We start from the raw sequence: 17156 nt of genomic DNA on the forward strand, positions 1-17156 counted from the left end.
AGAGAGAAATCAATTGTAGGTGATCCAGGACACATATTAGGTCAAGTTTTTAAATACATTCGCTAATAAAATCAAGCGGAAAATGAACAGCAAGAATCAAAAGAACATGACCTTAAATACGCGATTCTTTTATCATAAGCACAGTTGTTGGTTTCTTTTTAAATCCTGTATAAATAAAATACATTTTAAGGCATCTTGGAAGAAGAAATATGGAAGGGTCCAATGCAGTCAGTCACTGATCATTTTAGTAAAAACAGATGCTCACTGAACACTGGTGCTCTTGAAAATGAAAAATAAAACCAGATGAAGATAGCCAACAAATAGAAACAAAAAGGGGGTGGAGACCTGAAAACCCCAAACCCCAATACAAATAAAACTACAGAAATATTTTTGTATAAATAAAAGGTTAAAAGACCGTATACAATTACAACACTTAATTAATGGATACTATGCTTTCAAAATGAACACACTGACAATTTTTTAAATCAATTACCTCTCTCTCAAAAGATTATTAATTTCACATTTGGACTAGCAGTAAGTGAAAAGAGAAAGTCTCAAATTTTATAGATTTAAATAAAACCTGCTGTTTAAGCTCATACCTATTTCCCCTCTGATAATGTTTCTTTACACCCTTCTGCAGACTCTGGTGGATAAGCCTGATGTGAATTGATGGGCACCCTTTTGATAACTTGGCTAACTGCATGCTGGGCTGTTTTAATAAGGGAAGCAGCAGGTAGGGGGAAAAGAATTACTGCCCTCTATTTGATACACACTGATGGGACTGTAGATCCAGTGGAGTTTTGGGCACTCCAGTCCAAAAGAGATCCTGACAAACTTAAACCCAGTGAAAATCAATGGGGATCTAAAAGCTCTCCATCCACTGTGTAAAGGGAGTGCTGCTGGAAAGAAAGCCAGGCTCTTCTCAGAGATGCACAGTGAAAGGACACTCCCAAGCTCCAATAAGGGAAAATACAGAAAGCCTAAGAAAAGAATATCTTTCAAGGAGGGTTGTTAAAACACTAACATAAGAGCATGTCCAAGGAAAAGCTGCCATGCCCTGTCATCCCAGGTACTTAGAACCTGGCAAGTCCCTGAGCAACTTGACCCAACTTTGCAGTCGGCATTAATTTGAACAGGAGTTTGTCCTGGGTTTACAAGGAGCCGTTTTGCTCCTTCTTAGTAACTGGTGCAAGCTCTGTGTTTTGACTTCCAGCCTGGGCAGAGAGTTGATAACACCGATTGTTTTTAATTGTTGCTAAGTAATGTTTATTCTGGCCAAGGACGCTGTGAGTCTCATGCTCCGCCGGAGACGAGGGGAGGCGGGGAGGAAGCAGAGACAGGACACCTGACCCAAGCTAGCCAAAGAGGTATTCCATACCACAGCACGTCATGCCCAGGGAGGTAACTGGGAGTTACCCGGAAGGGCAGGCTCTCTTTCTCTTCGGGGGGGTCGAACTCGTTCGGAGGTGGTATCGTATTCTCTTGTTATTTTCTCTTATCAATATTATCATTGGTGGTAGCAGTAGTGATTTGTGTTATACCTTAGTTACTGGGTTGTTCTTATCTCAACCCGTGGGAGTTACATTCTCCTGATTCTCCTCCCCATCCCTCCGGGAGTGGGGAGGGTCGGGGTGGGGGGGAGGTATGAGTGGATGACCTGAGTGGATTGGTTTAAACCACGACAGTTCTTTTTTGGTGGTGGCAGCGGTGGGATCAAAGCAACTGGCAACGCAGAGGTAAACCCATCTGGGCTGCTGCACTGTGGCAAGATATCACTGCCCGGGTGCAGAACCTGGTGGTGAAGGTACGCCATGTAGATGCACATGTACCCAAGAGTCGGGCCACTGAGGAACACCAGAACAACCAACAAGTGGATAAAGCTGCTAAAATTGAAGTGGCTCAGATGGACTTAGATTGGCAACATAAGGGTGAATTATTTTTGGCCCGGTGGGCCCATGACACTTCAGGCCATCAGAGCAGAGATGCAACTTACAGATGGGCCCGTGACCGAGGGGTGGACTTAACAATGGACACTATTGCCCAGGTTATTCATGAGTGTGAAACATGTGCTGCAATTAAACAAGCCAAACGGTTAAAGCCTCTCTGGTATGGAGGACGATGGCTGAAGTACAAATATGGGGAGGCCTGGCAGATTGACTGTATCACACTCCCACCAACCCACCAAGGCAAGCACCATGTGCTTACTATGGTGGAAGCAACCACCGGATGGCTGGAAACATACGCTGTGCCCCACGCCACTGCCTGGAACACTATCCTGGCCCTTGAGAAACAGATTTTGTGGCGACACGGCACCCCAGAGAGAATTGAGCCAGACAATGGGACTCATTTCCGGAATAACCTCATAGGCACTTGGGCCAAAGAGCATGGCATTGAGTGGGTATATCACATCCCATACCATGCACCAGCCTCTGGGAAAATCGAACGGTAAAATGGGCTGTTAAAAACCACACTGAGAGCAATGGGTGGGGGAACTTTCAAGCATTGGGATACACACTTACCAAAGGCCACCTGGTTGGTTAACACTAGAGGATCGGCCAATAGAGCTGGCCCAGCCCAGTCAGAACTTCTACATATTGTAGAGGGGGACAAAGTCCCTGTGGTGGACATGAAGAATTTGCTGGGGAAGACCGTCTGGGTTATTCCTGCTTCAGGTAAAGGAGCATCAGATTCAGCGGGGCCCACCTCCGGCCCTGCCGGAGTTTTAACTAGATGAACTCCAGCGGCTCCTTCCGATCTAAACTATTAAATAAATGCACTAAGGAAGCTCAACTTTCAAGACAGGGACTGTGACCAATGTTAAGTGACAGCTGTTAGATGTGCATTTTCCTTTTAAATGTAAGAGGATCAAATTTTCATGTAAAATTGTTAAGGCCTTCATATTAAATGAAAGTCACCTGAAGTAATGATATTAAGTGCAATTTTAAAGATTGACACGGAAGAATATGGGTTTGCATACCTGAGAACAAAGTACATGAAGAGCTTGTGTTATTCTAAAGTAACATGTATAATACAATAAAACCAGCTACTGAGCATTTATCAATGAAATCATGAGATTAAATTTAAATGAAATATACTATCTCCTAAGAAAGTAGTTGCAGATTAAAAGAGCACACTACAGAAAAGTTTGACGTTACCGGAACATGTGATCTCCAAAACAACAATGGTCTGGAACTGAAGAAACTTGACTTGTCTTGCAAAGCTATACAAGGACTGTTAAGTTCTTCCTGATGTTAACGTGGAACTTCCTATGTTCCAGTTTACACCCATTGCCCCTTGTCCTATCACTGGATATCACTGAAAAAAGCCTAGCTCCATCATCCTGACACCTACCCTTCACATATTTGTAAACATTGATGAGGTCACCCCTCAGTCTCCTCTTTTGCAAGCTAAAGAGACCCAGCTCCCTCAGCCTCTCCTCATAAGGGAGATGTTCCACTCCCTTAATCATCTTTGTGGCTCTGCGCTGGACTCCTTCAAGCTGTGTTGCACAACTGCTCTCTATTCACAGATCTCATGGAGAGCAATACAGCCTGGCTACACACACAGAGAACACAGCAGCCCAGGATTATTTTCATAGGAAAGCATTAATTACTAGCAGCTTATAGAAGAGAGATGTGCTTGACAAAACATACTCAGTTTTTAATATTTGAACAGGATGTTCCTTTGGATTGTTTTAATCTAATTTTTCATTTGCTGATTCTGTGTGGAGTTTAAAATCTCCTCCTTTCTCCATTCATAATGATATTATAATTACATTGATGTGTTTATAATAATTTATATGAACAAAAAGTTATATTATCCAGAGATAATATAACTGAATTCCAGTTCTAAAATGACTCTGTGGAGTAGTGTGGTGATGGCAAGCAAAAATGCACATTTAATCAATGAAGAATATTCAATCCTTCATTCCCAAAGCATAATATCCATATGCATTTTGCATAAAGCAAGATTAAATATTCTGCAACAGCATAGCAAAAGGTAAAATCCTGCAATTACCGTTAAACCATCTTAAGTAGTACTTCTGGCAAAAAAAAAAAAAAAATAAAAATTATAGACTTAGCAATGACTGCAAGGGGCTACAGCTAGAAACAGGATATTCATTTTTTGTTTCCCCCAAAATGCAACTCAATAGTTCATATATTGCTACTTACAGCCTGTCAATAGCCTTTTCTATTTCAGACAAAAAGATAATAAAATAAAAGCATAAGTACATTCAGTTGTATTTTTAATGATACTCCTTCCTAGTCTGACACTAGTGACCGCTAATATCATCTGTCAAACACCACTACTGTAGGCCTGGAATTTGCTCGTCCTTGCTTTGCATCATGCATTTGGCATTTAGATGCATGCAAAAATCTAATAGACTCCACGCCTACTACTGCTGTATTTTTCAAAAAAGCTATTTAACTGAAGTCCTGAAGGAGTCAAATGCTCTACAGATGTTAATGGCCTGAGGCCAGCAAATGCCTTCTAGTTTAAAGTCAAATTCAATATACTGCTTTCACATAATAAGATTTTCTCTTCTTGTCCCCCTCCCCACTGTCTTGAAAATGTAATTTCCTTTTTCAAATTAAACGTTAAATTATTTAAACTGCTGTTAATCAAGGTCTGTTAAATTGTTTACTGTGTTTCCAATGTTTACAGCAATTACTTTGTAAGCTAAAAGCTGTGTATGGCATATTGTTGGTTCCTAATGTATGCACTCAGTATGCAGAACTTCTTCTGCCTGTCACTCCATTTTAACTGCTCCCAATTTATCAGCTTTCAGAAGAATCCAACATCACATGAACACTCAAACTTTAATCATTATTATTTCAGTAGTGAGTAATGGAATTTACACAGTGGCAGCCATAAATCATATCTTCAACTTGGATTTCATAACAACATTTTTAAATTCCCTGAAGTTAAGCCTCATCTGAAATGCATCTTCTCAACAATAGTCCTGAAGGCTACCTTAACAGAGTAGTCCATTTGGGTGGGCCAGGAGTTACAGGGGAGATAAGAGAATCAGTTAAAATCAGGAGTCTCTTCATGCATCAACAATTGCAGAGTTTGAACGAATCAATGCTCCTCCATCTATATACCACAGTAATGTGAGACTCAAAACAGCAACAGTATTACTTGTGCTTATGCCACCAGCAGGGGAAAAACGAAGACAACGCAAAGGAAGTCTTTGTGCTCGCCTGTAACAGAAACCACAGCCTCTAATCCTGCCAACTCCAGCTAAGAGGAAAGACACGAAAGAAAATCATACAAAAGCAATCAGAGACAATAAACTTGAGACTACCACTCCAATTCTTCTGCAGAAGACTGCTGTGGTAAATGTTGATATTGTTCACTCAGCTTTACAAAATTCTAAAATAACAAATTCATTTAAAGAAATTGGACAAAAGCTACACTGTGCACTTCAAGAAGAACTAAACGAATCACATAACACAGAGGAAGAGAAGGGGTGAGGGTTAAAGTATTTTTGTGACCTTCCAGTTCTTGGTTGTTCCAGAAGACAAAGCAGATTATGGTTGAACTGTGACAGCTCAGGATGCCTGCACAAATTCAGCTATATAAGCAGGAACACTGGATAGAATCTCTGTGGTCATCAAGACCAAATATTCAGCCTTTACTAGCCTCCAGGCTACCCCAACACACTCTGTATGGTGGCATTTTTGACTGCATTCTTGGCAGGGGGAGAGTGGGTGTAGAAAGCCTCTTGTCTTTCTCACATTCCTGGCAAAAGGAATTCTCTTTAGCTGATTTGGATTTCTTTCATTATTTCTTTCTGTCTCCCCATCCTGTCCCCCCCCCTCCCCAAGTAATTGATGCCTTTTATCCAGCATTCTGTAATCAGTAGAAATCAATCTGCTCAGTATTTTTACTACAACTAGGCAATAAATTTACAGAAGGATTCTCCAAACCTTTCATGGTGGTTATCAACACCAGAAGCAATGGCACCACAGCTATGACAGCTGCAAGTTCTGACTGGGGGACATGTTGTGTTTGCAGATTCATGGTCTAGAATATCACTCGCAACCGTCACCATTACAGGAAAAGACAGTTCTCAGAGGAAACTGCTAACTCTGCAATCTTCTACTATTGAATTTAGTCTACTTGACCTATCAAGCCTCTAGACTTTCAGCTAGCTCAATGAAGATTCTGTTTCAAATCCTAAACATTGACAAGAAACATCTTTCCCTCTGGCCAAAAGGAGGAAGACAACATATAAGTCATTAGAAAAGATGTCAGCAAACCATACATACTGCACAAGAGTTCAACAAGAAATTGCATTCATAACACAGATTTCCATTACAGAAAAGACAGCAGTAACCTATTTATTACTCTTTGAGGTCCTGAGGGGTAGATCAGTGACAGGGGTAGGTAACAAAAAGACACATCACTGTCTCAATCCAATAGTCTTAAATCTGTAAATAAAGAGTTTTCTTTCTATTTGCAAGAAAACTGGAGCCTGTCTATGCTCATGGCTCCATTCACAATCAACCTCAGCTAAACCTTACTTCCAAACATATTCAAGTTCTGGGTGGGGGAAAGAAACTAGATGAGAAAAACCAGCAGAAATACACATCATGAACTACTTTACTACAAGGTATTTCCAGTAGTGTCACAAAAGGCTTCTGCCTTAAAGTGAACTTACTAGTTCAACTGCAAATAACTGCCACCACTATTAAAACTTAGTAAAGAGGTAATCTGAAAAGATTTGGTTTGTCTAAGATTGCTGCTATCTGTACAGTGTTTAGTAATCTCTGCCTTCACTGAAGCTACAAGAAAGTACTCAGAAATATACGCAGAGATGGTATCATCTAAACCTTGTTTCGATATGTACACTACACAGAAGGAGCAGCTCAGTTTTGTAAAATGGTATCTGTACATTGTGCTAACTGTCATCCATAGATCTTGGGTGGAGAGAACCAAGCAACCTTAAAATGGTTGTCTTCTAAGTTTCAAGTGAAGTAACCATATTATTTGGTGATGCTGGGGGAGCTGGATAAAGAGGAGTAATCCAGATAAGAAGTATTAATCTTTTTCTTATGAAAAAATCATGCATGGAAGGGTTTAGTTTATGTTTTCATTTATTTAGCTCATGTAGGAACATGAATCAACTTAAAAGCTGCTGATTCAGACTACAGCATAACAACACACAAACTTCCACCTGGACTGCCAAACAACATGTCTTCAAGAATATAAGAATCCACTTTTCTTTCAGAGTCACCAACCTATATAAAAAAAATTCATTGTCCAGGATGAAAAAAAATGGTAGGTAGAAAATGCAATACCCTCCCCACCCCCCAGCTACAAATTCCTTCTTGTATATGTGCTTCATTAGAAAGTCCATTACCTGAGTGCTGATAGATCTGGTTCCATCTGTTGCCTCTACTGTCAAGTTATAACTTGACTTCTGTTCTGCATCAAGAGGTCTAGCGACAATGATAGTTCCAGTACCCTTGTCCACATCAAATCGACTGTCATAGTTGCCACCTTGTTCAGGAAATTGGGAGAGGAAGAAGTTCATAAAACACAGCACTGTTTCATTGTTTTCATGTATGATCATGGTCTGTCTTCAGATGCTTAATGAAGGTGGAGCTATACACATACATATATATACACATTTATTTTAAACCATTTTTTTTAATTTTTCTGGTAATGTGATATGCTGCTACTTAACAGATATTTAAAACTGCATAGTTTTGCACAAAGCTGATTTGTCTGGCTCATGGAAAGTTAGCAGGTGGATTCTTAGCAAGATTCTCCACTTCTTTTTCTTTTTTTTTTTTTTTTTAAACCAGGATTTAAAGATTTCAAATAGCAGGAAACTGAGAATTACTGCATGAAATGTGATAGCTTCTTTCTAGCAGACTGCCAGGCTAATTAGCGGAAAACCTACTTTGTGACAAATTAAATGAAAATCCCAAATCATCACACAGTCAAATTTGTGTCTTTTGGATAAGAGCAAATTACTATACTCGTATACAACTATGGATAAGGTTAAAAAAGCTACAGTACTTCCTAAGGATTCTCATCTTAATGCCAAGTATCTAAAGAACTCACTATCTAACTCCTACTGAGATAAGCAGAACACAGAGGAGTGCTAAATTTTAAATGGCCGGTATTTAAATGTGACAAACTCCTTCTCTGAAGAAAATTATCTTAACTCCCCTTGTGAAACTTTTAAATTAGCATTTGAAATAGTTAAATAACTGTATAGATCAATAGGTACACTTAATTGTTTAAGCATTTAATTGATCATCATCATGCCACCCCAAGCAGACTGTCATGAGAATACAATGTCCATTAAGTCCAAATATTGTTAGCAATGATAAATACTGCCATTTAACTGCAATTGCTTTAGACCTCTCAATAAACTGCCTGAAATAGAGGAATCAATTTTTATTTGGTCAAGCCAGTGCTAGATATAGCAAACCAATTTCTCCTAATTATGTGCATGTGTTTTTCTAATTATATTTTACAAGAATAGTGTTCAGATATCCAAGTGCCTTACTATTTTTTTAAGAGGTTTTACATGTTATGCTTTGTAAATTACTAAATGCCTGTTGCAAAAAGCCAAGACTAGAAGTGAGAGGGTGAAGTTCCAAATGTTGCAGATTTATACTTAGTTCAAGAAAGAAGAGCAAATACTGAAATGGGCCCCCATTCACATGTAAAAAGGAATTCACCTTTAGAAGGTTCCACTGCATGACAGACATATCAGTTTAGGAAAGATGGGCTGGATTCTGCTTCAATGGATTTAAGATATTTGATTACAAAGATAATGTAATATTTCTAGTTTCATTGAAAGCCAGCTCCTCTAACTGGCCCAGAAGCAGTTTCTGAATCACACGAATGGATATAAGCTGGACAGCATAAAAGGCAGCAGCTTTTTAAAATTTATTTTTCATTTTTTTTTAACAGGTGTATATGCAATTCTTTTAATGGGCTTTGTGCAAGACGTCAGCTTCAGAAAGTGAGTCTCTTAACTTTTCTTTTATAGCTGGCATGCAATACCATTCACTCACATGTCTCAATGAAGTCATCTCCATTTTAAGGGAAGAGTAGGATGAATGAGTATGAATCTGTTCATTCAGTTTCCCTGATACAAAGACAAGCTCTATAACCAACTTTTTTTTTGTTCCTTATCAAGGAAATCACAAAGATCTTGCCTAATTTTTGTAGAAGTGTTGATATCTGTTAATCCGTTGAAGCAGAATTCAACCCAAGCTTCTGCATCTGGCACACTGAAAGTGTAACAGCAACAGTTTTGGCCAAAGCCAAAACTGGATGCTCTGAATTGATGCTCTATAAATGTAACGATGACAAAACAAAACAAAAACAAACCTGTCACAAATGCAACCGTGAGCACTTTGATTTCCGAAGGGTTAATAAAATAAATATTTTATAAATGTACGCTTTCATTTCAGATCTCATAATCTGGTAATAAATTATGTGATCTCAGCAGATACCTTCTGCTGTACAGTTCAGGTCACAAGCCATCTGAAAGATGTAAAATACTTCACTAGCAAGCTTGTCTCCTGGCTCAGCCAAAAAGAAAGAAAGCATGGAAAGCAAGCACAGAACACAAAGGAAAGCTGTCAATCAAATTAGTTCATGCTATTAGAAACAGTAAAAGAGGGCAGTAAAGAGACTGCCTGTAAGAATAGCCAATAACTTCACAACATGATCACATATCAAACTTTCTGAAACAGTTTTACTAAGAAAGCAGTCAAAATAAAATGGTTTATTTTGCAGCGCATGGACAAGTTCTGCTCTTTCCCCTTACAGTTTTCTGTATGTTTCTTTTTAAAAATAGCAGAAAATGTCATCTATTTTCTGTGCTAAGCATACAATAAAATTTCTCTAAATGTCCAAATTGTGTTGCACGCTTAGAAGGAGCAAATCAAAATCATACTATCACATCAGAATTCTGTTCAGATGTACACACTGTTCAGAGTGCACAGCCACTGAATACAACTAAAAGACAATAGAAAAGTACTTCCCCAATCTAATTAACAAGTTTTCCTAATAAGAGACCCCAGAAAATGACATTGCTGTACTCTGTGGAAACTCAAGACCTTTGAGGCCTCTCTTCTATCTACTCTCATCTCCATGAACCACTCACCTTTTTCTGACAATATACCTTTCCTAACCTTTCCTTTAATAGTCTACAGGGCTCCTTTCCTTTCTGGTCTACAGATGTTTTGTTTGCTGTTGACTGGATATCCCTGCTTGAATTGGAGCACATGGAACCTTCTCCTTGCTCCTGCACACTTAAGTCACTTTTATATTTTCTGCTTTTCTACTCAAGTATCTATGCATGTGTGTGCTCAGGAGAACAGTAAAAGAGCAGCCTCAGTTCCAAAATACCTCTAATGTAGAGAGCTTTTCTCCTATGTAAGCGGAAGACAGCATCTTGAACTCTTTACTTCATCTCTACACAGTTGTACAATCTCTAACCCCTTGGTTTGTCTAAATGCAAACTTTTTTTTTACAACAATGATCTATTCAGACAGGAACTTTTTTTTCCAGAATACATTAGAATCATGCATGAAGCATGAATTGAGGGAAGAGTTGTGCCTGTTCTCATGTGCTTTGAAGTTTTCTGAGAACATCCTCAAGTATTTGCCATTCATATATTCGTGCCACATGTACCAGTTTTGCAAACTTTGTTTTTAATTGTTGCTGTTCTCACCATCCCTTAGTAAATACATAAACCCAACCTTTAATTAAAATGCTCTCCCCAACAACACCCTAACCATAGCTAAAATTTTCAGTAGTAACCAAGGTGAGAAAGATCTTTCTCTCTCTTGTGAACATGGTGGAAAAATCCCAAAGTAATAGGTTTTAAGCCCAGATACAGTTCACTGTAAGACATCTCTTCTGAAACAAGGCTGTGCTATACTTCTGGATTCTAAAGCACGTAACATGTGGCACAATTTGGTTTTAGTATCAGTTATACAGTGAACACTGCATACTTTTGGTACTCACAGGCCTAGTGAATAAGTCTAAAATTTAGAAGTCACCACAGCATGAAAGCAGTCATATTACTGATTAGAATTCCCCTTGCAATGGTAGAGGCTAAGCTATGGCATAGTAGTAAGAATATGTACATGCAAAAGTTTGCTGGGGTTAGGAACATTGCAAGCCTTCCTCTTAGTATTGAATCAAGCGATAGCGAACTGTGAAGCAGCCCACAGGATAAGAAATCAATATGAACAGTATAATCTCACTTTAGGTGTACTATCCTGATTTGCAGAAATGAGGCATTTTATTTCTTTCCCCATCCTACAGTCTATGAGTTTGCTTTCATTAGTTTTAATTTCACTGACACAATATTCATAAATCATTTCCAAAACTGCAACACAGCAGATATTTTGCAATGTAATTTTAATCTTTGATATACAGTGGCACTGATAAAAATTTAAGTTATTTTGATTTATAATGAAGTAAGGGGAAAAGTATGAATCTACAGATAAAGAATGCCAACACCTTGCATTATTCAGAAGAGAGATTAGGAAACCAAGCTGCTATGAGCCCTCCAGTATCTCAGACCCCATGTGTTTGTTTCTAATAATAAAAGCCCTTAACGCATCCTTACCCGTTATGTCAAACCAAAGCGGTGTTCCAAGAGGTTCAACAGCTATTACGCCAATCATGTGAGCAACTGGGTCACTTTCCATCACCGTAAAAGAAAAAAATGCTTCCTCAAAGTAAATGGGCTCTGTGGGTGGAACGGGCTTTGGAATCCACTCTATGTGAAGCCGTGTAGTTGATGATTTTTGCGGGCGACCATTATCTACAGCTTTAATCTGAAACAGACACATCTTTTAGGCTACAGGATTGCAAAAATCACTATGTCACATAAACGGGAAAGTAGTAAGAAGCTCCTAGCATGTTTGCTTGTGTGAGATATGTTTGAAAAGGTTAAGTGTCTCTCAAAGTGCCACTTGCCCTTCATTATCAGAGCAGCAAATGGAGAAAAAGTATGCAGCACCTGACAGCAGCACAAACTGTTACCATAAATTCACTTTTATTTAACTTTCTTACTAGAAGTGAGTGAAACTGATTGCTTACATTCCCTCATCATGTTCATTATCTGTCAAGTTCTGGAAAAGAACACCAGCTTCTTGACTCACTCAACACAAACATCTGAAATCATCCTTTAACAAAAAAAACAAAAACAAAAACCCAAAACAAAACAACCCATAAAGTAATATTTCTGGATTTGTTGAAATTTCTTCCTCAGATACTGCAGTCACTCATCTGCCAGCTACTGAATAAGAAGCTATGAAGATACAGATAAAAGAACACTCCACTCATTCATGATATACAAAATTTTGACTTACTGAAAGAATATCATAGTCCCTTGCTGCAGAAAATTTCTTTGATGAAACCACGCCAGTTTTTGGTTCAATAAAGAATTTGCCATGTTCATCACCATCTTCTATGCTGTATGAGATCTCTGCATTGGGGCCTTCATCTTTATCTGCAGCAATAACTCTATAGATTGGCTCTCTCCTAGCAGTTCTCTCTCTTTCTGGCTTACCACGCTCTGGAAGACGGATTTTGTAGAACTTTTGCAAGAACTGAGGCTTATTGTCATTCTCATCTAAGACCTTCACAATCACCCGGGCAATTGTTGATTTTGCAGGAATACCACTGTCTGTTACCGTTACCTGTTTTTATTAAAAAGGATATGGTTAGCACTCAATTCAAACATAGTACTTCCAACAATGCTCTTTTAAACTGAGACTTTCTTAAAACTGCCTACGACAACTGTAAAGTAATGCCTTACTATCAGTTAAAGACCATTGTGTAAAGCTATTTGGTCAATATTTATATAAGGCAGTACAAAAGCTTTTTCAGCTACTAACTTAATATTTTGCTGCTTGATGGATATAGGAAAAGATAGATACATATGAAATCTATTTCTCTATTTTGCAGCACTGTAACTGAAATATTAACTTGAGTACAGGAACAGCACATGAGTATCTCTGATAACAGATGCACTACATAAAGATATTACACTTTCAGCATAGTGTTTCCTTGCCACTTTTCAATTTAATAATTTGATTTTAGTCTTCAAAAGATGCCATTCATATGAATATAAGTTTCAGAATTTGACAGGCCTATGCACTAAAAATCCCCTATGTTTTAAGACATAAAATCACTATCTTGTTTGAAAGAAGCTTAAGAAATTGCTTTTCAAGGAAGACACACAACAATCTATTTCCCCGGGCTAAATGAAATGGGAAATGAAACCAAGTCTGCTCTTCCAGCAATAGTAAAAATAGCAATAGTAAAAATTTCTCCTAAAAAAGCCAGGAAATTAGTATAAAATATTTTACAATATTTATTCTAGGACTGATCTAATGTATTGGTATGAGTAGTAAACATGAATATAGTAAGAGTTATGTTAATTTGAAGTCAGAAAACAGAGAAAAAAATCCTTATGTAATGAAAAAGGATCAAACTGAAAAGAATTCATTTATAGGACTCTTACCTTTAAACATTAACTCTTACCTATATGATCCTTTATTGGTTAATAAGGGGTTAAATATGGGCATATGTATATTACTTTAGCATCTATTTCAAAGAAGAAAAAGATCGGAGGTTTATGTTCCTGCTTCCTGCAAGAGCTCAAGTTACAGAATCAGGCCTATCATTTTCTGGCTCCATCCTGGCATCCATATAAAAGCCAATTATTCACTAGTAACAATATTGTCCTTCACTTCCTTTTCCTTGCTCTCAATGAAATAATCTCCATTGACTTTATGTACTTCCTTATTATTAAACAGAAACACACAGGGATGTCTCAGGGTCACCTATGCCAGCTCTGCTGTGATTACAGGAAACTGATAAACTGAGATATGCTCATCTAATTCTTCCAGATACTTGTCAAAGCTGTAGAGGAATGCAAAATTAAAGAATAATTAAAAAAAAAAAAAATCAAACACCAAATATTTCTACCAAATTCTATGAGAAAGGTATGTTGCACACTGCAGTTTCATTCTTGTTTTGAGTTTGCAAAGAAGATACAAGTCTTTGTTGTGAGGGACCTTTGTAGAGAGCTCAGTTGCTACAATAACACTGTGAAAACATTATAAGGAAGATACATGGTTGGACTCGATGATCTTAAAGGTCTTTTCCAACCTGAATGATTCTATGATTCTATGATCAGTGCTGCAGACTATGTTAAACAAAATCAACCCCCCTTAACCCAAACAAAAAGACCCTATGCACTGAGATACAGGATATCTCAGTTCCAACAAGCCCACCCCAATTTGGGAGGCACACGTGTTTTTCTTCAAGAATATGGATGGTGAATTCCTTCACCAGTTCTTAGAATACCCTGCGAGATCTGATTATCAAAAACCAAAAGGATTCAAGGATAATATGGATACAAAATAATGAAATGAATACTAATGGAAGACTAGAATCCTTGCTGAAAAAAATAATTTACATTGATATGAATGAGAACATGATCAGCTATTTTTTTTCCCTTTCCCATCTAAATACAAATGAAACATGCTATAACTTGAAAGGATGAAGAAGAAGTGTGAGTGATTAACCACAACAAAACACATGAAATGAACATGAAATGTTAGGATTTCCACATGTATGAATATCTGTTCCCTTTAGTACTTGTAATGGAACACCATCACTTTGCATTCGCAAAAAAAAAACCCCAAAAACCCAAAACACCCCAAAACCACAAAATACAACCCAAAAGAGGAAATTCCAAACAATATAGAATAACTTGTCTGTTAACATAAAATTAGCATTGCCCTGAGCCAAGTAGAAAAAAAAAAAAAAAAAGGCAAACTTGAGGAAAATCTAGTTTGATTTGAATGTAACATCACTTTTGAAGGCATTACTGACATAACAGAATACTTGAATACGAGAGAATAACCTAAAATAACTGCATTTAAGAAGTGCCAACTGGCACTCAGAAAATAGTTACAAGTTGGGAATAAAAGAATGGGGCACATTAATTACTATTATGTAAGCAGGAGTGCAATCAAGGATCAAATTTAATAGCAAACAAGGAATAAACCCACCAACCCATCTGGTCAACATTTCAGTGCTCAATTAATTAGCCAGATGCTCAGCACTTGGCTCATAATCCCACCATCCTGTGCATTTCTAGGTTTTTTATTTTCAAAGCTCTCAACATAAAACTAACAAATGGGAAAATGGCTACTTTGGGCCATGCCGTCTGTCAGTATTGCTCTGTATTTAAGAGTTCTTCTGTTGTTACTTAGTAGACTTTTATTTAAAACTTTAATAACCATCTGGGATTCAAAATGAAGGAAGAATGAAGAATTAGAAAGGATACCAGCAGGCCATAACCAATATTACAAACTAACGAGCAATCAGCTTAATCTGCTATCTTTATAGAGAATGCTGAAACCAGAAGGTTTTATGCACCACTGCGTGATAACGTAACATTAAAAGAAACTTTCTGAGTTCTGTACATGTTATCTTGATATAACTTAAGGTTATATTAGCAGGCATGACTGCTAGCAGACAACTGCCCCATAACATTACACTACTAGTATGATCTCTGGCATAAGATTTGGCCCAGAACAAACAGCACACTCTCACACATTGCCTAGCTGCAGCCTGAGAATTCACACAATTATGGCACCATTCTCAACCAGCAACTTGGAGATGGTCACCCTGTTCCAGGGATAAGGTAAAAGCAATCAAAGCCATACTGTGCCAGGTGGCTTCAGGGTCAGAGAACTATCTACAGCTCATTTTATTTACTATATAAATCTAACACAAAAGACAGCACAATATGCATAGGAGTAAAAGTCATGAGATACACATTTTACAACCAATATACATAGCAGTGGTCAACAAATAAGATACGAATGACATGAAGTGCTTTGGGAAACTGACACAAGCAGATTTTAGGATGCAATTTATGAAGAGAATAATATAATGACTTTCAGTTCCCAGGAATAACATGTCTAATGCTAAATCAATTTGCCACTAATTAACTTTGCTGCTACTACTACTACTAGAAACACACTGCAGATGAAATTGCATCCAATTGCTACTTAGGCTCAAAGACTTCTTTCCAGAACTGATATAGAAATGAAAATAATGATAAAAATTTTGTCTAACAGCTGCTTTAATCCAGCTTGCAATGCACCAAAGGGATAGAAAAAGGGCAGGAAGACTGCATTTACATTGGAGTTCTGCAAAAGTATCCTTTGCACTATCAAGGAATACATTCACTTCCAAGTCCTAGTAGAAAACTCTTCTACAGATTTCTCAAGTTTTAAGGAAGTCCAGACTTGCTTCTGTAGCTATACTTAGTTTTGCTGACTCACATTGCAGTCTTTTATCTATCATCCAGGAGGAGAGGGAAAATCAAGATTCCAGATAAATCTTAGCATGTATCACTGTGAACATTAAGTCTTGGATTAAGTCTAGGAAGTGCAGCAGGAGGGCCAGGAGACCACCTTGGATGCACAAGGAGCTGCTGAGAAAAATTCAAATGAAAAAAGAGGCTTATAAAAAGTGGAAGCAAGGACAGGCGGCCTGGGTAGAGTACAGGGATGTTGTCCGGGAAGCTAGGGACCAGATTAAGAAGGCTAAGGCCCAGCTAGAATTAAACTTGGCTAAGGATGTTAAGGATAATAGGAAGGGATTCTATAGGTACGTAGCAAATAAAAAACAGACTAGGGACAACATAAGCCCCCTGAGGAAGTTTTCAGGAGAACAGGCTACACAGGATTTGGAGAAGGCTGAGGTTCTGAATGACTTCTTTGCCTCGGTCCTCACTGGCAAAGGCTCTGACTGCACCACCCAAGTCGTAGAAGGTAGACTCAGGGACTGTGAGAATGAAGACCTTGGGCCCACTGTAGGAGAGGATCTGGTTCGAGACCATCTTAAAAATCTGAACGTGCACAAGTCCATGGGACCTGATGGAATCCATCTGCAGGTCCTGAAGGAGCTGGCGAATTAAGTTGCTAAGCCACTGGCCATCATATTTGAAAAATCATGGCAGTCAGGTGAAGTTCCTGATGACTGGAGAAAGGGAAATATAACCCCATTTTCAAGAAGGGGAAAATGGAATACCTGAGGAATTACAGACCAGTCAGTCTCACCTCTGTGCC

The 17156-nt window shown here is 38.2% G+C and overlaps 1 protein-coding gene and 1 long non-coding RNA gene across 11 annotated transcripts in view; one reads left to right on the forward strand and one right to left on the reverse strand.

Annotated features, from left to right (window-relative positions):
- The window catches only part of FAT1 (FAT atypical cadherin 1), a 115702-nt gene that overhangs the window by 38301 nt on the left and 60245 nt on the right, over positions 1-17156 (reverse strand). For 8 of the 9 annotated variants that reach the window (XM_065696183.1, XM_065696161.1, XM_065696146.1 and 5 more), the window contains exons 5-7: positions 12369-12698; positions 11621-11831; positions 7370-7509 (exon numbers count right to left, since the gene is read on the reverse strand). In XM_065696183.1, the coding sequence (XP_065552255.1) occupies positions 7370-7509; positions 11621-11831; positions 12369-12698 (681 nt within the window). Of the gene's footprint in view, positions 1-7085; positions 7248-7369; positions 7510-11620; positions 11832-12368; positions 12699-17156 lie in introns of those variants that run through there. The other variant, XM_065696192.1, reaches the window with a different exon arrangement.
- LOC136022636 (uncharacterized) lies at positions 1423-12459 on the forward strand. 2 transcript variants are annotated; one of them, XR_010616241.1, is made up of 3 exons: positions 1423-1466; positions 8941-8992; positions 12269-12459. It is a non-coding gene; the product is annotated as an uncharacterized LOC136022636 (long non-coding RNA). The 2 variants fall into 2 exon arrangements; XR_010616240.1 differs by lacking the exon at positions 1423-1466 and adding an exon at positions 7103-7287.

Source organism: Lathamus discolor, chromosome 1, assembly GCF_037157495.1.
Source record: "Lathamus discolor isolate bLatDis1 chromosome 1, bLatDis1.hap1, whole genome shotgun sequence".
In the NCBI taxonomy this organism is placed as follows: domain Eukaryota; kingdom Metazoa; phylum Chordata; class Aves; order Psittaciformes; family Psittacidae; genus Lathamus; species Lathamus discolor.